The sequence below is a fragment of the Capricornis sumatraensis genome, chromosome 6 (genome assembly GCF_032405125.1).
Source record: "Capricornis sumatraensis isolate serow.1 chromosome 6, serow.2, whole genome shotgun sequence".
NCBI lineage: Eukaryota > Metazoa > Chordata > Mammalia > Artiodactyla > Bovidae > Capricornis > Capricornis sumatraensis.
The window spans coordinates 74,163,895-74,185,508 of record NC_091074.1 but is presented as its reverse complement, the minus strand read 5'-3'; the positions used below and the strand labels follow the sequence as shown (position 1 = coordinate 74,185,508).

Below are 21,614 nucleotides of genomic sequence, written 5' to 3'. Positions count from 1 at the left end.
GAGAATTTTGAGCATTACTTTGCTAGCATGTGAGATGAGTGCAATTGTGCAGTAGTTTGAACATTCTTTGGTACTGCCTTTCTTTGGGATTGGAATGAAAACTGACCTTTTCCAGTCATATGGCCACTGCTGACTTTTCCAAATTTGCTGGCATATTTAGTGCAGCCCTTTCACAGCATCATCTTTAGGACTTGAAATAGCTCAACTGGAATTTCATCACCTCCACTAGCTTTGTTCGTAGTGATGCTTCCTAAGGCCCACTTGATTTCACATTCCAGGATGTCTGGCTCTAGGTGAGTGATCATGCCATCGTGATTATCTTGGTCGTGAAGATCTTTTTTGTATAGTTCTTCTGTGTATTCTTCCCACCTCTTCTTAATATCCTCTGCTTCTGTTAGGTCCCCAACATTTCTGTTCTTTATTGAGCCCATCTTTGTATGAAATGTTCCCTTGGTATCTCTAACTTTCTTGAAGAGATCTCTAGTCTTTCCCATTCTGTTGTTTTCCTCTATTTCTTTGCATTGATCACTGAGGAAGGCTTTCTTATCTCTCCTTGCTATTCTTTGGAACTCTGCATTCAAATGGCTATATCTTTCCTTTTCTCCTTTGCTTTTCGCTTCTCTTCTTTTCACAGCTATTTGTAAGGCCTCCTCAGATAGCCATTTTGATTTTTTGCATTTCTTTTTCTTTCGATGATCTTGATCTCTGTCTCCTATACAATGCCACAAACCTCCATCCATACTTCATCAGGCACTCTGTCTATCAGATCTAATCCCTTAAATCTATTTCTCACGTCCACTGTATAATCATAAGGGATTTGATTCAGGTCATACCTGAATGGTCTAGTGGTTTTCCCTGCGTTCTTCAATTTAAGTCTGAATTTAAGACTCTACACATGGCCATCACCTGATAGACAATACCGAAATCAGATTGATTATATTATTTGCAGCCAAAGATGGAGAAGCTCTATACAGTCAGCAAAAACAAAACTGGGAGTTGACTGTGGCTCAGATCATGAGATCCTTATTGCCGAATTCCTGTTGAATAGTTTTTAAAAAAATGGGTCACTTCATCCTATAAAGGAAACATGAAACTGAGATGAGCTTCCACTGCTAGAAGAATCCTAAGCCTTCAGAAAAGAATGGAGAACATGTCTAAAGGATTTGAGAATGTCAGAACTGTATTTCCTCAGAGCGGGACTCCCCAGGCTCTCCAAATCTCAGTCCTTAATGCTCTCTCTGGAGAAGGCAATGGCGATCCACTCCAGTACTCTTGCCTCGAAAATCCCATGGACAGAGGAGCCTGGTAGGCTGCAGTCCATGGGGTCGCTAAGAGTCGGACACAACTGAGAGACTTCACTTTCACTCTTCACTTTCATGCACTGGAGAAGGACATGGCAACCCACTCCAGTGTTCTTGCCTGGAGAATCCCAGGGACGGAGGAGCTTGATGGGCTGTCGTCTATGGGGTCGCACAGAGTCGGACACGACTGAAGCGAATTAGCAGCAGCAGGAGCAATGCTCTCTCTCAGGAACAAAGCCTCCCTACTACTAGGGAAATTAAATAAATAGTCTTGATCAGGCTTCAGAGACAAAGCAGATCAGGCTTCTGACCTTGCTTCTAACTTACTTGGACACAGCACTGACTTGAGTGGCTTGATTGCCTATTGTGAGTGCAAGCTGTGCAGAACCATAGGCAAGACAGGAGACAAGTCTTGAAATTGTTGAGCCTCCGGAGGGACACTGGCCAACCAAGCCCCAGGCTTAACAATATTCCAAGTTTTACATGACAAACAAATAGCATTAGTGTGAAACCTAGCTGAAATTGCTCACAGATTGATGATGGTATCAGTTTGCATCCTGGGATTATAAACTGGAATCCCAAACTGCAATATTTGAAGTCTCACTCATGAAGCAGATGCATTGCCTGGGAACTTTTCCCAACTAGGACTCCAGATATGCTGTGTCAGGGGACTTCCCAGTGCGGTTAATTCTGAATGTTGGTCAAAACCCAATTCGGTGATGTATCCTCTGCTGTTTCTATTTCTCTTCTCTTTTAACATTAGTATATTGAAAGAAAGCTAGATAATTCTCTAATAAATTTTTGTATTATTTATTTATGTATAACAAGTGGCTTATTTTGTTAAGAAATTATTTGAACCTGAGACGAAAGTGAAAACTTTCTGCAAAACACCCACCTTCATCCTTGTCAGTTCACTGATCCCCAGAGGTCCTGTGTATCCCTGAGAAGTTAGGTTTCCATGGAGCTAGACTGGTTGCAGGCCTTCCCTGGTGCCTTAAAAGAAAGAATCCACCTGCAGTGCAGATTGATCCCTGGTTCCCTGAGTTCGATCCCTGGGTGAGGAAGATCCCCTGAAGGAGGAAATGGAAGCACACTGCAGTATTCTTGCCTGGGAAATCCCATGGACTGAGGAGCCTGGCAGGCTGCAGTCCATGAGGTTGCAAAGAATCAGACATGACTGAGCACACACACACAGGTTGGTTGAGACCTAGTGATACAGCTGACCAGATTGATACTCAAGTCCCCACAGCTCCTGGGGAAGTTGGGTTCAGGGACACAAGACTTGTAGACTTTCACCACCTGGACCCAATGTGGAGTTGTCCTTGCCCATCAGCTGTGCCACAGAATAACCAGCAACACCTGGAGCTGTCCAACTGACTCTCAGGGCCTTTTCCTGAGAGAGCACTTGGTTATCTGACCTCTTATCCAGGAAGCACCATGACTTTTGACTGCTGCCTGTTACACCAACAACACACCTCTGAAGGTTCTCCTCTGCATGCCATCTGTCCACCAGACCCACCCTTCTAGGAGCCCAGATGCCAGGACCCACCACACAAATGCTGAAGGAGTGCCCACGAGCCTAAGGTACAGACATCCCTCTATCCATCTGCATGATTTCTGCTGGGAATCCCCAACAGTGATGGGAATTCTTTGACCCACCTGATAGGAACAACGCAATGATTCAGAAAGATGAGGGTCCTTTCACACATATTGCTTATTTAACTTCTATGCAGAGTATATCATGTGAAATGCCGGGCTGGATGAAGCACAAGCCTGAATCAAGATAGCCGGGAGAAATATCAATAACTTCAGATATGCAGATGACACCACCCTTTTGGTAGAAAGCGAAGAAGAACTAAAGAGCCTCTTGATGAAAGTGAAAGAGTTGGCTAAAATTCAATGTTCAGAAAACTAAAATCATGGCATCTGGTCCCATTACTTCATAGCAAATAGATGGGGAAACAATGGAAACGGTGAGAAACTATTTATTTGGGGCCCCCAAATCACTGCAGATAGTGACTGCAGCCATGAAATTGAAAGCCGCTTGCTCCTTGGAAGAAAAGCTATGAGCAACCTAGACACCACATTAAAAAGCAGACACAATGCTTTGTCAACAGAAGCCTGTCTAGTCAAAGCTATGGTTTTTCCAGTGGTCATGTATGGATGTGAGAGTTGGACTATAAAGAAAGCTGAGCACTGAAGCACACCAGACTCCTCTGTCCATGGGATTCTCAAGGCAAGAATACTGTGCTGGGGCAGTTGCGGGAGAATCGCCATGCCCTCCTCCAGGGGATCATCCCTACCCAGAGTTAGAACTTGCTTATTTTATGTCTCCTGCATTGGCAGGTGGGTTCTTTACCACTAGCATCACCTGGGAAGCCCAGAAACTGTCATGCTAAGTGATATAAGTCAGACACAGACAAGTATTGTATGATTACACTTCTTTTGGAATCTAAAAGATAAATGAACAAGCATAACAAAACATAAACAGAGTTATAGACAAAGAGAACAAACAGGTGTTTACCAGAAGGGAGAAGACTGGGGGGAAGAAAGCAAAAGCTGAGGGAGATTGAGGTATAAAGTTCCCATGGCAAGAGTTCCGTGGTGGTATAGTGATTAAGAATCCGCCTGCCAATGCAGCAGACATGTGTTCGATTCCTGATCCAGGAAGACAACATGTGCTATGGGGCAACTAAGCCAGTGCACCTCAATTACTGAAGCCTCCATGCCCTAGAACATGTGCTCCACAAGAGAAGCCACAGCAATGAGAAGCCTGCACACCAGAACGAAGAGTCCTACTCCCTGCTCTCTACAACTAGACAAATCCCTCGTGGAGCAACAAAGACCCAGTGGAGCCAAAATAAATTAAAAATATATATATATATATATTTTTTTTTTAAGTTCTAATTGCCAAATAAATGAGTATGAAATGGGTAAGAAATAACACCGCAGAGAATATAGTGAATAACTATGTCATGCCTTTGTATGGTGACATATCATAACTATTCCTATTATTTTGAAATGTGCAGAAATATCCAATCACTATGTTGTGTAATAGCAACTAACAGCATTGTAGGTCAATTATACTTCAAAAACAAATCCACAGAAAAAGAGATATCAAATTTGTGGTTACAAGAAGCCAGGAATGGGGAGGTAGGGATTAGATAGCTATAGTCAAAGAAACAAGCTTCCAGTTATAAGTTAAGTACTAGGAATGTAATATACAACATGATAAATATAATTAACACTGCCCTATATTATACAGGAAACTTATTAGAGTGAATCCTGAGTTCTCATCATTGGAAACACATTTTTTTTCCTATTTTTTTAATTCTGTACCCATGTGGGTTCACTAAATTTATCAGGATGACCATTTCATGGTGCACCCAAGGCACATCACTATGCTGCTGCTGCTGCTGCCAAGTCGCTTCAGTCGTGTCCCACTCTGTGCGACCCCATAGACGGCAGCTCACCAGGCTTCTCTGTCCCTGGGATTCTCCAAGCAGGAATCCTGGAGTGGGTCGCCATTTCCTTCTCCAAATCACTATGCTACGCACCTTAAACTTAAAAGATTGAAAAAAGAAAGAAAAAAAGAATGGACTTAGGTTAATATTAATGTATCAGTACCGGCTCACTACTTGTGACAAACGTGCAGAGTAATGCAAGATCTGATCATTGCGGGAAACGGGTGAGGAGGAATATTTGAACTCTTTTTATCATCTTTGCCGTTTTTCCGCACATCTAACACTGTTCTAAAACAAAAGGTTTACTTAAGTATAAATCAATAAATTTTTAAAACATTTACTGAAAATCATTGACTTGTCCTTTGTATAAATGAACTTGATGGTTTAAAAATTAAAAGTAGCGCTGTTTATAAAGTTTTCAAGAAGATAGGGGTGGATTGGGGTTGGTCTGGGGCGGGGCCAGAGCAGGGTGGGGTCAGGCTGGGGTCAGTAACCCTGGCAATGGGCGGGGAGGCGGGGATCCCCCAACGCCTAGGCCAGCCCGCGGCTCTTCTCTGGCTGCTGCTGCTGAACGTGGCCACCCGGGAGCTGCGAGGGTCCCCAGCCACGGCCGCCCCCGGCCCGACTGCAGGCGATGGGGGAGCGTTGAGGGGCGGCGCTCCGACTTGGCGAGCACAGCGGTTGGCTCCGGGAGCTACAGGTGAGTTGGGCCTCCATTCGGGCCAAGATCTCCTAGCCTACAGGGCCTGTGGGCGGCCGGCTGTGACCAGGGCCTGGTGAGTCACTAAGTATCATCTTTTCTCTGGCCTTCCCTCCAACCAGGCAGCCCAGAGATCCCCTCCACACAGGTGGGTCAGGCCCTCCACCGTGAGGCCTCTGGGAGGGAAGAGACCCAATTCCTTTGTGGGGCTGTGGGAGTGGGGACTAGTAGGGTCTGCCCTGGAGGTTGGAGGCTGGGTGGAAGAAAGTTCTAGGACTACTGAGTGAACAGGCCTGAGTCCAGGGACCAGGGGTGTCATTCCCCTCACTGAGGCCCTGGGAGCCCAGGCCCTAGACTGGATGCCGGTCTCAGGGGGCCTGGGCACACTCCTGCCCTCCCGAGTGTGAGTCCTAGAACCAGGCTGTCCCCATTAGCCCACTCCTTCTTCTTTTAGACATGGAGACTCCTGCAGAGTCAGAGAGGGGAGTGAATTGCCCCAGATCACACAGCACCACAACTTCTGCCTGCAAGTCTCCTCCCTAAGACATGGGGTAGAGTGGAGGGAGCACAGGCCCTTAGAAGCCGTGATCTTGAGAAAGTAATGTTGGTAACTTCTGAGACCTTTAGTTCTTTGATCTACCAGACAAGGCATTGAGGCGAGCGAGGTGAGGGAAGTGAGGTCTGTGCCATGCCCAGCGCTCGGCAGCCTTGCTCAAGGATGTCCACCTGCCTGGAGACGCTCCTGTGAGCTGGTCCCTCCTTGTCCCACCCCCCAGACCCCTGGGTCCTCTTCCCCACAGGGCTTGATGTGTTGTGCTCTGCTGTCCAGTCCTCAGTGGCAGCCAGTGAAGGCAGAGTCCTGTCATTTTGGCTACACCACTAGACGCCTGGCCTTTTGGCTAGACTGCTAGACGCCTGGCCTTGGTTTTCCCATCTGTGAAGTGGGGAGAGCTTCCTGGTTGTGACATTTGGGGCACCAACAGTGTCTCTATTGTAGGTGGCAGCAGAGTTTCCACGGTGTGCGGGAAATCCAAGGTGATGGGGAGGATCTATGGTGGCCGGGACGTGGAGGCTGGCCAGTGGCCGTGGCAGGCCAGCCTGCGGTCCCAGGGCTCGCACATCTGTGGAGCTGTCCTCATTAACTCCAGCTGGCTTCTTTCCGCTGCCCACTGCTTTCTCAAGTGAGTCTCCCTCCTAGGCTGCCAGCGCAGGCTCTGGCAGGGGAGGGGGATGCAGGGGAAGATGAGAAAAGGGGGATGGTGTCCCATGTCAGCTCCTCTGGGCTTTCCTCTGGGCAGTCTGTGGCCTTCAGAGGCATGTCGTTCCTGCCTTTGGGCTGTGTACCCTCCACCTGGACTGTCCTCCCTGCTCACCTGCCCAGATCCTCCTCATGCTCTGCCCTTGGCCCCTGTGTCCGTTCCCCAACACAGGTGTGCCTCAGGAAAGCGGCAGTGTCAGTCCTCACTGCCATGTGGTGTGGACCCATCTCAGACCACAGCTTCTTCTCAGTGTCCCCATATTTCCAGGTGTCAGACTCTTGGCGGGGGCCTGGGACCACATGTGTGGCCAGCAGCTGGGAGATTCTTATTAGTCCTGCGAAACTGTGCCCAGGAGGAGTCACAGTCACTGGCGTGCATGCAGGGAGCCGTGGTGCCAGGCTGCATAAGGGGGAGGTGGGCTCCCTGGGAGAGTGACAGGGCTGCTCAGAGTCTAATTCACCTAGCCAGGTGGGGCTGGCTCAGTGACTGGCTTCTGAACGGATGAGGAGGGGTCACCAGGGAGTTCAGGCATCACAGCCCAGTTCTGGGCACTGGAGCTTTGAGGGCTCAGAGTTTATCGGCACCCGCTCTGTGCCATGCTCCGTGCAAGACCCTTGGTGGCATCAGGGGTGGCAAATCCCACCTCACCGTGTCTCCATCCTGTCAGAAGGGAAAGCCCAGCATGGATGAGAAGGGCAGAGCAGATGAGGTGGGGGATCAGGAGAAGATGTGTGGAGAGGGAGGCCTTGCTGGAGGGGAAGGGTTGGGTGAGGGGAACATGAGAGAGGGTCTGCAAGTAGATGAGCTGTGAAGACAGTCAGGGAGGTGGGAAGTTTCAGCACCTGTGTTGGGGGAACAAGGCAAAGTTCCATTTCCTGCACCCATTTGCTCATTTATTTAACAAATCTTTTGTCCTTGGAACTAAGTGGAGAAGCAGGCCTTGGGCATGGATGTGTTTAGAGAAAGGGGATGGTTAACAGGAGTGTGGGGCCAGAAGGTGGGTTGTATGGCATCTCGGGTAGGGTAAAGTTAGAGCCTGAACTGAGCCAGAATGCCTGCTGTGTACAATCAGAAGGCCTTCATTTAATGACCTCACCAAGGACCTTTCCAGAACAAGGATTCAGTGCTTCCTCAATTCTAGTGTGTGATGGAGAAGCCAGCCATATGTCTGAAACTGTAAGTAGGGTATCAATTAGCCTCAGGAAAGAAGGGCTCCTGAACATTAGAAATGGGGAGACAAAGGCTGTCTGGTGTCATGTGGGGTGGAGGGGTCCAGAGGCGTGTGGGCAGTTAGATGAGGATGCAGGGAAAGAGCTAGTCCCCACTTGGAGATGATGGTGGCAGTGCGCTTTTCCTCCTCCAGGAAATCCAAAGCCCCGGAGAATTACCAGGTTCTGCTAGGAAGCACCCAGCTGTACCAGCACACCCCTCAGACCCGGGAGGTGTCTGTGAGCCGGATTATCACACACCCAGACTTCGAGAAGTTACATCCCTTTGGGAGTGACATTGCCATGTTGCAGCTGCGCTTTCCTGTGAACTTCACCTCCTACGTCATCCCTGCCTGCCTCCCAGTCCCTGGCATGAAGCTCCCCAGTAACTCATCCTGCTGGATAACTGGCTGGGGGATGCTCAACGAGGAAAGTAAGGGGATGTGGGGAGTTGGAGGGGGGATGAGAATGGGGAGGAGGAGGAAGGGGAGAAGGACAGAGGAGCAAAAAAGAGAGGTGTGTCTCCACCTGAGGCGTCCCCAGGCAAAGGTCCCCTTGGCCCACTATGCTTCATTTCCAGAGGACTGAACCATTCTAGTTCTAATTCTGAAAGTGTGTGATTCTAAAGCTTTGGTGTTCCCTAAGTGTAAAACTCTGAAGTCTGGGAATATTTGACTTTGGAATCAAGAATCTGAGTTCTTGAAGTCTTTCTGGTTCTTGATTCCAAGGTTTAAATCAACCATAGATCTGAGATGACTTGATCTAACTCAAAGGTCATGGTTGGGGCCTGACTCCTTCCAGGTCACTGACAAACTCTCTGATTTCCCAGTGCCATAGGAGGTGCTTTGGAAAAGTGGAAAAAAACTCAAATATGACCTCTGACCTCTGAGTCTGCCTGATCAATTTTTTTTTTTTTTTTTATTTTTATTTTTATTTTTTTGCCTGATCAATTTAGAATTATTACAACTTGAGAAGGTTTCACTCTCCAGACCTCACTTTGGTTTTCTCCCAGGTCAGGTCATCTATCTAATTTGTAGACTTGTTAGACAAACTGAGTAACATGAAAAAATTGTATTTTTTAAGATTGAAAGAGAAGAAAAGGAGACCAAAACTTATGAACAAGAGTCTCCACTAAAGAAAGGAGTGTCTATGACTTGGTGAAATGCTTACAATGCCAAATTAGGGAGGGAAAGAATATTTATTTGTCATTATTTGTAGGGTCATAATTTGGTATGGTGTTTCTCTACAGAGGTGCTGCAGGCATTTTGAACAGATGCTGCTTCATTAGGTGGGATGTTCCAGCATCCCTGGTCCTTGCCTATTAGTGTGTCGGTTAACACTCAATAATCATAGGACAAACAACTAGGTCCCCAGAATTCTCACACCACCCACACAACACACATGTATACCACACTTCACACTTCACACACACACACACACACACACACACACACACACACACACACACACAGACTGGTTCCTCCTGAGGACAGGGACCCTGTCTTTCTTGTTTCAATATCCCAGTCCGTGCCCCAGGCAGGGCCTGGCACCTGGTAGGTATCCCACTGCTGCCCTGGGTGCTTCTTCCCTGGACCTCCAGACTGATCTCGGCTCCCACCCTGTGTGCTCTATGTTACTCTCCATGTAGCCGTTTGAGTATTTGCTTTAGAGCAGGAGTCATGCCAGTTCCCTGCTCATCACCCCCAGTGCCTTCTCATTTCTACTTAAAATAAGGTCACAACTCCCTGCCTTGGCTCTCAGGCCCCATTACTCTCTCTCACCTCCTGCTGCATCCCTCACCCACACCACCCCAGCCAGCAGGCCTCCTTCCTGCCTTGACGATGCCAAGGCCATTCCCACCTCAGGTCTCCACCTTGGCTGTCTCCCTGGATGCATTTACTCTCCCAACTAACCTTGTCATGACTTGTTTCTTTACATATACAACTCAGCTGCCCCTCTGAGGAGTTTACTTGATCATGTGAGCTAAAATAGGCAACCCCTAATGGCACATCTTCCTGTTATATTTCCTTTATACCACTTATTAGATCTAAAGTAATGCTATTTATTTACTTCATTTACCCTGTCTGCCGCAACTAAAATATTCCCCTGTATCATTAGTTAAAAGATACTTAGCACGAGGATAGAGCAATAAATGAGTAATTGAATGATGAATAAATCAGTGATTGGATGAGAGAATGGATGGGAGAAGGAGGGAGTATGAGTGGGTGGAAGGGAAGATGGTTGGGCAGGTGGGTGAAAGGGTGGTGGAGAGAGATGCAAGTGAGTGGTCTATTGCTGGAGGCGAGAATGGAGGGATGGATGAAGAGATGAGTGTATAAGCAAATTTATGGAAGGGTGAGTGGGTGAATGGGACATGAGGAAAGATAGGTAGATGGATGGAGGGACAAGTGAATGGAAAGCAAGGTTAATGATAGACAAAAGGTGAGTGGATGAGATGGTTTGTGACAGGGTAGATAGATTGGTGAATGGTTGCTAAGCACCAGTGAGTGGCATGTGTTGGAGGGATTTGCCTTTTTCCTTTGTGGAATAGGAGGAGTGTAGTTTGTTGCTATGAAATAGGTGGAGGGAATAGGATGAGTTTGGAAACGTTTGAGAAACACGGGAGGGCTTATTAGGCATAGGTAGAAGACTGAAACAAGGATGAAAGCTCAGCTGTGCAGAGAAAACCTCATGTTGAGAGGCAGTGCTGACTGGTAAGGCAGAGCTCTGTAGCTCGGCTACAGCATCCTTCCCTGATTTTCTTCTTATCCTCACAGCACCTCTGCTCGAACCCTTCCATCTCCAGGAGGGTAAGGTGAGCCTCATTGAGAACAAGTTCTGTAATATGTTATATGGATTTGCGAAAGGCAAGAACCTCTCTGTGCAGGAGGACATGCTGTGTGCTGGGGACTTCTCCACAGGAAAGTCCATCTGCCAAGTGAGTAAGGTCCTTTCTGTTTCCCCTGCTGGTCTCAGGGCCTCGGTTTCTCTGGGGAGGGGCTGTGTTGCCTCTGCTCTCTTTGTGGAGCCCCTGGGACTTCCCGTTTCCTCCTCCATGCGTCTTCCTGGGCTCCATCCCTTGGCAGTGTCCCCCAGGTCAACCCCCCTTCCTAACTCCCTTGCACATGAGGGCATCGACAGCATCTATTCTTGAGGCATATATTAAAGTTTTTATTGAAGTGTAACATACATACAAAAGAGTATATCCATGCTCTTTTCATAAGTTGGATAAATGTTCACATAGTGAGGCAACATGTGATCAGTACCCCAGAGGCCCCACTCACACCTCCTTCCTGTCACCAACACCCAACACAAACCACCATCTTCACCTGTAATACCTTAGATTAGATTCTGAATGTTCTGTAAATAGAATGTATTTCCAGTTGTCAACCTTTCTCGTCTTAACGTTGTATTTGTGAGATTCGTCCATACTGTTGCCTGTAGTTGTAGTGTGTTCAGTCTTCTTACTCTATCGGACGCTCCTCTGTCCACTGAATCCTATGATCAGGTACACTGTAATGCATATTTTTGTACTTTCCAAATTTTTCATTTCATTTCACTTCCAAATGTTTTATCTTCTATTTCACAAAACCCTTGAGTAGAATTATTGGATTAAAAGGTACATGTATATTAAACTTTGGCAGATGTTACCAACCTTCTCCAAAGTGGTTCACCATTTCCACTCATTCAAGCAGTGGATGAGAGTTCATATTCTCACCAATACTTAGCACTTTCCATCTTTTCTTATTTTCATAATTATTGTGGTTGATGAATTAAATGTACTTTTGCATATTTACTATCTTTGGACATATTTTTCTGTAACATTTCCTTTCAGGGTTTTTCTCCCCTCTCACTTTTCTGTTGGGTTGCCTGTCTCTTCCTTTAGGGGCTCTTTGTGCATTTTACATATTCCAGATATCAGTCTGCTGCTGGATATTTGTTTTTGGGGGTTTTGGTTTTGCTTTGTTTGTTTGTTTTGCCTGTGTTGGATGGGTGTTAGTTGTGACAGGCAGGCTTTCCATTGCAGCGTGTGGGCTTCCCTTTAGTTACAGCATGCGCGCTTCAGAGCGCATGGGCTCAGCAGCTGCAGTATGTGGGCTTAGCTGCCTCGGGGCATGTGGGATCTTAGTTCTCTCACCAGGGATTGAACCTGCATCCTCTGCATTGGAAGGCAGATTCATAACCACTGGACCACCAAGGAAGTCCCACTGTTGGATATTTGATTGTGAAGCTTTTTTTCCACTCTCTGTGGTGCCTTTTTATAGGTGAGAAAACAAGCCTGGAGAGGGAAAGTGGCTACCCTAAAATAAGACACCACAACTTGGGCCCCTTTGTTCTGATTCCAAGCCTAACCTGACCTCTACCACATCATCATCAGGGCCCAGGCTCCCAAGCTGGCATCATGTGCTGATTCTTCCATAGATGGTGTCGTAGAGTGGAGGGGAAGTGTTAGGGTTCTGGAGTTAGAGACACTGCACCAGCATGTGACCTTGGGTGGTCTTTTCAACTTCTGAGCCTGTGTCCTCATTCATAGCGTAGGGTGTTGAGGCCTCCGTCATGGGATTGTTGCAAGGATAGTATAGTAGGTTGGATAGTGTCTCCTAAATTTGTGTCTTCTAAATCTCAGAATGTGACCTTATTTAGAATTAGGTCTTTGCAGAGACGATTGTTGAGAATCACAAGATGAGACCTTGCTGAATTTAGAGTGAAAGAAGAGAGTGAAAAAGTTGGCTTAAAGCTCACATTCAGAAAACGGAGATCATGGCATCTGGTCCCATCACTTCATGGGAAATAGATGGGGAAACAGTGGAAACAGTGTCAGACTTTATTTCTGGGGGCTCCCAAATCACTGCAGATGGTGACTGCAGCCATGAAATTAAAAGATGCTTACTCCTTGGAAGAAAATTTATGACCAACCTAGATAGCATATTGAAAAACAGAGACATTACTTTGCCAACAAAGATCCGTCTAGTCAAGGCTATGGTTTTTCCAGTGGTCATGTATGGATGTGAGAGTTGGACTGAGAAGAAAGTTGAGCGCTGAAGAATTGATGCTTTTGAACTGTGGTGTTGGAGAAGACTCTTGAGAGTCCCTTGGACTGCAAGGAGATCCAACCAGTCCATTCTAAAGGAGATCAGCCCTGGGTGTTCTTTGGAAGGAATGATGCTAAAACTGAAACTCCAGTACTTGGGCCACCTCATGCGAAGAGTTGACTCATTGGAAAAGACTCTGATGCTGGGAGGGATTGGGGGCAGGAGGAGAAGGGGACGACCGAGGATGAGATGGCTGGATGGCATCAATGACTCGATGAACGCGAGTCTGAGTGAACTCCGGGAGATGGTGATGGACAGGGAGGCCTGGTGTGCTGCAGTTCATGGGATCGCAAAGAGTTGGACATGACGGAGCGACTGAACTGACTGAACTGACTAAATCCAGTGACTTGTTTTCTCATAGAAAGACGGAGAGACACAGATAGTTGATTTCAGACGTCTGACTTCTAGAACTGTGAGAAGATCAATTTCTGTTGATTTCAGAGGAGTTAGCCAGTCTGTGGTGATATGCTTTGGCATGCCAGGAAATGCACATAGGAGGGATGAGATGCACCTGGCCCACAGGATGGCCTCACAGACAGCTGTTTTCATGGCGGCCCAGTGAGCTGCTGAGCCAGAGGGGAGAAGCTTGGCCCCTTGCCCTCCTTGTAGGAGGTGGACCCAGGTTTCTTGGTTCCCAGTCCACAGCCAGTGGTATGAACTGTCTGGCTGTCTGGCCTGGCCTGTCCTTCTCACAGAGTCAGCTGCACCCGAAGGTGAAACAAAGGGCTCAGACCCCGAGTCCCCATCTGCTGTCACCCGAGACCTCCCTTCCAGCCTGCAGAGGTCATGCCCACGGAGCTCAGGGCTGGAACCCTTTGTCTCCTTGCCTGCTGGACATCCATAGTGCCCCTTGAGCCCACTCCTCCTCTCGTTTCGTCCCAGGCTGAGGACAGCACTGAGATGGACCCCCAAGAGCCAAGGCATTAGATGACCCCCCTCCTCCCTCTCTTAGCCTTTCAGTCACCACAGCCTACCTGAGACACTCCATCTAGACTCATCTGCTGCCGCATCACCTGCTCCAGCCCCCACCCTGAAACCCAGGCCCCTCTCCTCTCCTTGGAAGTACCCCTCCCCCTGTGCAGGGCACTCAGAAACAGGTCTGAGGAGAGACAGGCCACAGAGGCATTCAATGCTCAGACTGCGGGGCAGGAGAGCCCTGGTTTCAGTATTCGATCTGTCATTTACTGGGATTGTGACCTTAGCTAAGTTTCCTCACCCATGAAATGGGGTTGCTAACAGCCTCCTCTTAATAGGGTCCCTGTAGAAAGTTTAATACTGTGCCTGACATTCAGTAGGTACTTAGCAAGTTTTTCATACGGTTCATGGGGTTCTCAAGGAAAGGATACTGAAGTGGCTTGCCATTCCCTTCTCCAGTGGACCACATTCTGCCAGACCTTTCCACTATGACCCACCTGTCTTGGGTTGCCCTGAGGGCAGGCTTAGTTTCATTGAGTTAGACAAGGCTGGGGTCCTAGTGTGATTAGATTGACTAGTTTTCTGTGAGTATGGTTTCAGTGTGTCTGCCCTCTGATGCCCTCTTGCAACACCTACCATCTTACTTAGGTTTCTCTTACGTTGGGCGTGGGGTATCTCTTCACGGCTGCTCCAGGAAAGCACAGCTGCTGCTCCTTACCTTGGATGAGGAGTATCTCATTCCACCACCCTTCCTGACCTTCAGCGTGGGATGGCTCCTCTAGGCCCTCCTGTGCCCGCACAGCCACCACTCCTTGAAAAAGCAAAATGATAGGATACTGAAAGAGGTACTCCCCAGGTCAGTAGGTGCCCAATATGCTACTGAAGGTCAGTGGAGAAATAATTCCAGAAAGAATGAAGGGATGGAGCCAAAGCAAAAACAATACCCAGCTGTGGATGTGAATGGTGATAGAAGCAAGGTCCGATGCTGTAAAGAGCAATATTGCATAGGAACCTGGAATGTCAGGTCCATGAATCAAGGCAAATTGGAAGTGGTCAAACGAGATGGCAGGAGTGAACGTTGACATTCTAGGAATCAGTGAACTAAAATGGACTGGCATGGGTGAATTTAACTCAGATGACCATTGTATCTACTACTGCGGGCAGGAATCCATCAGAAGAAATGGAGTAGCCATCATGGTCAACAAAAGAGTCCAAAATGCAGTACTTGGATGCAATCTCAAAAATGACAGAATGATCTCTGTTCGTCTCCAAGGCAAACCATTCAATATCACGGTAATACAAGTCTATGCCACAACCAGTAACGCTGAAGAAGCTGAAGTTGAACGGTTTTATGAAGACCTACAAGACCTTTTAGAAGTAACACCCAAAAAAGATGTCCTTTTCATTATAGGGGACTGCAATGCAAAAGTAGGAAGTCAAGAAACACCTGGAGTAATAGGCAAATTTGGCCTTGGAATGCAGAATGAAGCAGGGCAAAGACTAATAGAGTGTTGCCAAGAAAATGCACTGGTCATAGCAAACACCCTCTTCCAACAACACAAGAGAAGACTCTACACATGGACATCACCAGATGGTCAACACCGAAATCAGATTGATTATATTCTCTGCAGCCAAAGATGGAGAAGCTCTATACAGTCAACAAAAACAAGACCAGGAGCTGACTGTGGCTCAGATCATGAACTCCTTATTACCAAATTCAGACTGAAGTTGAAGAAAGCAGGGAAAACCACTAGACCATTCAGGTATGACCTAAATCCCTTATGATTATACAGTGGAAGTGAGAAATAGATTTAAGGGCCTAGATCTGATAGGTAGAGTGCCTGATGAACTATGGACTGAAGTTGTTGACATTGTACAGGAGACAGGGATCAAGACCATCCCCATGGAAAAGAAATGCAAAAAAGCAAAATGCCTGTCTGGGGAGGCCTTACAAATAGCTGTGAAAAGAAGAGAAGTGAAAAGCCAAGGAGAAAAGGAAAGCTATAAGCATCTGAATGCAGAGTTCCAAAGAATAGCAAGAAGAGATAAGAAAGCCTTCTTCAGCGATCAATGCAAAAAATAGAGGAAAACAACAGAATGGGAAAGACTAGAGATCTCTTCAAGAAAATTAGAGATACCAAGGCAATATTTCATGCAAAGATGGGCTCTATAAAGGACAGAAATGGTTGGGACCTAACAGAAGCAGAAGATATTAAGAAGAGATGGCAAGAATACACAGAACTATACAAAAAAGATCTTCATGACCCGGATAATCACGATGGTGTGATCACTCATCTAGAGTCAGACATCCTAGAATGTGAAGTCAAGTGGGCCTTAGAAAGCATCACTACAAACAAAGCTAGTGGAGGTGATGGAATTCCAGTTGAGCTATATCAAATCCTGAGAGATGATGCTGTGAAAGTGCAGCACTCAATATGCCAGCAAATTCAGAAGACTCAGCAGTGACCACAGGACTGGAAAAGGTCAGTTTTCATTCCAATCCCAAAGAAAGGCAATGCCAAAGAATGCTCAAACTACCACACAATTGCACTCATCTCACACGCTAGTAAAGTAATGCTCAAAATTCTCCAAGGCAGGCTTCAGCAATACTTGAACCATGAACTTCCAGATGTTCAAGCTGGTTTTAGAAAAGGCAGAGGAACCAGAGATCAAATTGCCAACATCCACTGGATCATCAAAAAAGCAAGAGAGTTCCAGAAAAACATCTATTTCTGCTTTATTGACTATGCCAAAGGCTTTGATTGTGTGGATCACAATAAACTGCGGAAAATTCTGAAAGAGATGGGAATACCAGACCACCTAACCTGCCTCTTGAGAAATCTGTATGCAGGCCAGGAAGCAACAGTTAGAACTGGACATGGAACAACAGACTGGTTCCAAATAGGAAAAGGAGTACGTCAAGGCTGTATATTGTCACCCTGCTTATTTAACTTCTATGCAGAGTACATCATGAGAAACACTGGACTGGAAGAAACACAAGCTGGAATCAAGATTGGCGGGAGAAATCTCAATAACCTCAGATATGCAGATGACACCACTCTTATGGCAGACATTGAAGAGGAACTAAAAAACCTCTTGATGAAAGTGAAAGAGGAGAGTGAAAAAGTTGGCTTAAAGCTCAACATTCAGAAAACGAAGATCATAGCATCCAGTCTCATCACTTCTTGGGAAATAGATGGGGAAACAATGGAAACAGTGTCAGGCTTTATTTTTGGGGGGCTCCCAAATCACTGCAGATGGTGACTGCAGCCATGAAATTAAAAGACTCTTAGTCCTTGGAAGAAAAGTTATGACCAACCTAGATAGCATATTCAAAAGCAGAGACATTACTTTGCTGACTAAGGTCTGTCTAGTCAAGGCTATGGTTTTTCCAGTGGTCATGTATGGATGTGAGAGTTGGACTGTGAAGAAAGCTGAGCACCGAAGAATTGATGCTTTTGAACTGTGGTGTTGGAGAAGACTCTTGAGAGTCCCTTGGACTACAAGGGAATCCAACCAGTCCATTCTAAAGGAGATCAGCCCTGGGATTTCTTTGGAAGGAATGATGCTAAAGCTGAAACTCCAGTACTTTGGCCACCTCATGCGAAGAGTTGACTCATTGGAAAAGACTTTGATGCTGGGAGGGATTGGGGGCAGGAGAAGAAGGGGACCACCGAGGATGAGATGGCTGGATGGCATCATGGACTCGATGGACACAAGTCTAAGTGAACTCCGGGAGTTGGTGATGGACAGGGAGGCCTGGCGTGCTGCAATTCATGGGGTCACAGAGTCAGAGACGACTGAGTGACTGAACTGAAGCTGAACTAGCAAGTTTTGGCTTTCAATATCCTGGCCTGTTCTGTCTCCTTCTACCAGGATTGTACCTGTTCTTCTGGGCCTGTCTTGGACCTGTCCTCTCACCCAAGGTAGAATTCACTGCCCTGGCCCCATCCAACACATATACACACAGTACACAACACACACACACACACACACACACACACACACACTGCCTTGGTTTGCTCTGTCTCTTCAATAGTGCAAACCACAGCTCACTTTCCATGGGATACACTAGTGTTGGGGCTTCCCACTAGTGCTGAGAGCTCCCTAGGGTGCAGGAGGCTTTTGGAGCCCTTCCCATCTCCCACAGACTGGCCTAGATTTCACCATAATATCAGCAACCATGAGGCTTATCTGCACGAATCCTGGAGCCCTGTGGTAGACAGGGACCAGGCCTTCCCCTGGCCTTGAACAGCTCAGGGAGGGTACACTGTGGGGAAGGCCAAGGGCAACCCAGGTGGGGACACCAGAAGGGAAGAACTGAGTTGATGATGGCACATTCCCAATGTCCAAGAAGCCCCTGGTGTGACTTTCTTGGTGCTTTGGTGACATCACCTTAAATTGGTGGCTCAGACAACAGAATGTATTATCTTACATTTCTGGAGGTCAGAGTCTAAAATCAAGGTGTGGGCCTGGCTGCTCCCTTCTGGAGGCTCTAGGAGAAAACGTTTTCTTGCTTTTTCTATCTTTTTAGAGGTCCCCAGCACTCCTCGGCTCATGGCCCCTTCCTGCGTCACCAAATCACGTTGCTCTCCCTCTGCTCCTGTCATCACATCTCCTCCTCTGACTCTGACCTCCTGCTTCCCTCTTTCCTCATGAGTACCTTTGTGTTTATGCTGGATCCAACCAGATCATCCAGGATAATCTTCCTATTTCCTGATCCTCGACTCCATCACAGCTGCTGAGTCCCTTTTGCCGTGTAAGGTAACACAGCCCCAGGTTCTGCTGATGAGGATGGCCGTCCTTGAGGGTTACTTTTGGCTAGCCACACCATGTACCCTTCTCCTTCCTTCAGGTCACCACTTCCCCCACCCCTCCCTCTCAGCTGGAGAGCTTGCTTCCTATTTCACTGAGAACTTCAAAGCATTCTGTTGGACAAAATGCCATTCATCTTCCCAGTCCAGTGGGCATCTTCCATCTCTCCTGAGCCTCCTGGCCCATTGTACCCAGTCCCTCCTGGAGCTCTGGGTGTCCAGAGGCTCCCTTGCTCCATGTCTTGTCTCCGCTTTCACGGCTCTCGTATAAATGTGCAGTGGCACTCTCCTTCCCGCTACTGCCCAGTTTCTCTGCCTCCTTTCCCCCAGAGACTCCTCCTAATAGCCCTGGATCTAACTCACTCTACCCAGGAGTGTCCCCAGTACCACCAGAGCCACATGGCCAATGTCCCTGGGGACCTGTCTTGCCAGATACACCCGTGGCCCCAAATCCTCCTCTCACTCGGCACTTGACCAAGTGTCACTGCCATTTCCTGGGCACCAGGACCAGCCAGCTACTCCACTCTGCACCTGGTCCCCTCCCTGCCCACCTCTGAATGCTGGAGACCCCGGGGCTATACCTCCCCTCCACACCGCCTCCCTGAGATAGGCTCAGTTCTCCATGGGCGTCAACTCCAACCCCCACCATAAGGCCCTGGGAATCCGAGTCCCGTCTACCCCCCTCGCTTCCCACATGTCATTGCTCTTCCTCCCACCCACCTGGCCATCCCTCCTCTCCTCGTCTGCACTCACTGCTCCCTCTGCTCCAGCATCAGAAAGTTGGGTTGTCCCATTTGGACTCTCAGCTTGGGAAAGCTCTATGTTTCCACCCTATGAAATGCCTTTCCCTTCCTCTCCTGTCCCTTCCATGTGTTGTTACCACATGTCACATCTGACAATGACAGGCTGGTTGCCTTATTTACAATAACTCCATGAAAGAGGAACCTTGACATTTCACCCCTGTGCCCAGGGCAGAAGCTTCCCTGGATGCTGGATGTGCGTGTTAGACAAGTGTATGGAAGGCAGCAAGCACAGCTATCCTGCTCCTCTCACCCTGCCTCCAAGGATGACACCTTCCCTTTGGGTGATGAAGTGAGAGATTTCCACCCAGGTGGTCCTGCCCTGACAGCATTTCAAGACTCCAGTAACTCCTAGCAGCTTTCAGGGGACCCTAGCAGCTTTCATTGCTCTCTGAGTAATACAGGCTGCCTCCCCCAGGCCTGGGTATGGGCACTTTCTGAAGATGCTCAACCAAGAATTTGAGAGAAAACTAAAGGACTGACTAATTGAGTGAAAAAGGAGGCGGACCTGGGTGGACATGTGCTGCTGCAGCTCAGAATTTGCAAGATCCAGGTCTGCAGCAGCTTCAGCTGGTTCCACTCTCAGACCAGCCTTCTTGAGCTCATATCCTGCAGCTGTCTGTCCCTTCTCGGCCTTGGACAGTGCTTTGTCCCTGGCCACCACACCCTCCCTGGGCATAGCATCCATATATTGATGGATATAGATCTGTGATTGTTTTGAGGGTCAATCAGGACTTCCTGAAGCATGATTCCAGTGCCTGCCTGCATGGCTTAATTGGGCTGATCTGCAGTGGGAAGTTGGTGCTTGGAATTTCACAGAATGAGGCTGGAGGGCAGAGACTCATAAGCCCCACCCTGCTACCTGGTCTTCTCAGAACTGGCTCAGTCACCCACGTGAACTCCCATTTCTTTCCTAGGGCGATTCCGGGGGCCCCCTCGTCTGTGACTTCATCGGTTCCTGGGTTCTGATGGGGCTGGCCAGCTGGGGTTTTGACTGCCGACACCCCATCTACCCCAGCATCTTCACCAATGTCGCCTACTTCACCAACTGGATCGAAGAGATCCAGAGACTCACACCCCACCCTGAGCCCATGTCTGCTCTTACACCGCTCCCTGAGCCCACGTCCACTCCTCCACAGACCCAGTTTCCACACCAGTCTCTGCAGGCTGCCGCCTCGTCTGTGCTGGGCACAGCCTTTGGGCCTCCACAGACCTGGCCCCTGCTGCTGTTCCTGCTTGGTTCCCCGAGGCAAACCATGCGGTGATGCGCCAAGCCCCTCAGCTCCTGCTCTGTGCCTCAGGCTCCAGCCTCCTCACTGGAACCTTCCCCTCTCCCCTCCCCCAGCCCCGTCACTCTCAGTGGTCCCTTCTTGGCTTCCCTGTCTACCAGCTGTGACCCCCACAATCCAAGCTTGAAAAGCCAAATAAAAACAAATGAAAGAGTCATCCTGATTCTGTCTTGGGGCCCTATTGCTCCTCCTGATCCTCAGCACTCAGCCCTTCTCTTGAGGTCTGTCGTCTGATTCCCTGGACAAGCAAACAGGAACCGGCAGGAACATTACAGCAGGAGGAGGCAGGGGTGGGGACTCTGAAGGAGTCCAGCTGGGGAGAGAGAAGGGTGTCTTCCTACCATGGAAATGCACAGGCCTCAGAGGAAGAACATCAGTCAGCTCCAGTTGCCGTAACAAATATCACAGGCAATGTGTTCTAGACAACACGCATTTATCATCTCACGGTTCCGGAGCCCAGCAGCCTGAGGCCTCTCGCCTTGGCTTGTAGACACCATCTTCTCCCTGTCCTCACACTGCCTTCCCTCTGTGTGTCTGTGTCCACGTTTCCCCTTCTTAAAAGGGCACCAGTCATATTAGATTAGGACCCAACCTAGTGGGTCCTATTTTAACTGAGTTATCTCTTTAAAAGCTCTACTCCAAATAAAGTCACATTCTGGGGACCTCTGGTTGTCCAGAGGTTTAATCCAGGCTGCCACTGCGTGGGATGTGGGTTCAGTCCCTGGGTGGAGAGCCAAGATCCCATTTGCTGGACTGCACAGCCAAAAGAAA

At 48.1% G+C, this 21,614-nt stretch overlaps 1 protein-coding gene across 1 annotated transcript; it reads left to right on the top strand.

The window, feature by feature from the left end:
* Positions 1-4,960: 4,960 nt before the first annotated feature.
* On the top strand, positions 4,961-20,819 carry LOC138080751 (putative serine protease 47). Its single transcript, XM_068973614.1, has 6 exons — positions 4,961-4,989; positions 5,167-5,465; positions 6,463-6,646; positions 8,088-8,365; positions 10,710-10,870; positions 20,472-20,819. Exons 1-6 carry the CDS (start codon positions 4,961-4,963, stop codon positions 20,817-20,819), a joined length of 1,299 nt encoding a protein of 432 aa, XP_068829715.1.
* Positions 20,820-21,614: the final 795 nt, after the last annotated feature.